The 1219-nt window shown below is 34.2% G+C and overlaps 1 protein-coding gene across 1 annotated transcript; it reads right to left on the reverse strand.

The window, feature by feature from the left end:
* Nucleotides 1–671: 671 nt before the first annotated feature.
* LOC141716928 (putative mitochondrial protein AtMg00820) lies at nt 672–1013 on the reverse strand. Its single transcript, XM_074519080.1, has one exon. The coding sequence runs from the start codon at nt 1011–1013 to the stop codon at nt 672–674; it is 342 nt and encodes a 113-aa protein (XP_074375181.1).
* Between the last annotated feature and the right edge of the window lie 206 nt (nt 1014–1219).

A 1219-nucleotide genomic window follows, 5' to 3' on the forward strand; every position in this document is an offset into this window, starting at 1 on the left:
AAATTATTCTGAGAAGGAAAGAACAGACCATGATCTTTTGTCAACTGTAAGTATCTGAGAACTCTACTCACAGCTTCTAGATGTTTAGACCTTGGAGCATGCAAGAACTTACTAAGGTGTTGGACAGCAAAGGCAATATCAGGCATGGATGATGTAAGATATAACATTTTTCCAATAATTATTCTATATAAATTAGCATCTGACAACAGCTCACCAGATTCAGAATTATCATGAAGTTTTATATGGGAATCAATAGGAACAGACAAAGATTTATACTCATTCATATCAGCTGAACTCAATAAGTCATGAATGAATTTTTATTGTCCTAAGAAAATACCTTTCTTAGTTCTCTTCACTTCCAAACCTAAATAGTATTTAACATGCCCTAAATCTTTGATACTGAATGTATCATCCAATAATTTTTTAAGACTCTGAATAGTTGGCATATGATTTCGACAAAGCAAAATATTATCAACATAAACCACAATGGAAATAAAAATGTTATCAGAAGTATAAGTGAATAGTGATTGATCCAGTAAAGACTGTTTGTAATTTGCTGCAAGTAAACAAGATGCTAACTTGGCAAACCATCTCCTAGAAGCCTGTCTCAGTCCATAAATGGACTTACGTAATTTGCAGACTAATTGGACATCTGAATGAGGTAAAATATATCATAATGGTGGCTGCATATAAACTTCTTCCTCTAAATCACCATGCAGGAATGCATTATTGACTTCTAACTGTTCAACAAACCAATTATTTGCAGCAGAAATAGCAAGAAGACTTCTGACAGTTACCATTTTTACCACTGGTGCATAGGTCTCATGAAAATTAATACCAGCAGACTGTGTGTACCCTTTCGCTACTAGTCTAGCCTTAAATCTTTCTATATCTCCATTAGACTTATACTTGATCTTATAAACCCACTTAGAACCAACAACAGTTTTATCAGAAGGTAAAGGAACCAAAGACCAAGTCTTATTTTCTTCTAAAGCTTGTAACTCTAACTGCATAGCTTGAATCCATTTTGGATCCTTAACTGCTTGATGATAAAAGTTAGGCTCAACAGCAACAGTAGAAGTATTATAAGCCAGGAAGGTTTGAGTATCTAAATTAAAAAAGATCTCGTTCAAGAATTTGACAAGTTAATGCCTTAGAAGGAATGTGATAATCTGTCCACCAGCTAGGCCTTGACTTAGTCCTAACTGATTGTCTAGTG

This window comes from Apium graveolens, chromosome 4, assembly GCF_009905375.1.
Source record: "Apium graveolens cultivar Ventura chromosome 4, ASM990537v1, whole genome shotgun sequence".
NCBI classification, from domain to species: Eukaryota; Viridiplantae; Streptophyta; class Magnoliopsida; order Apiales; family Apiaceae; genus Apium; species Apium graveolens.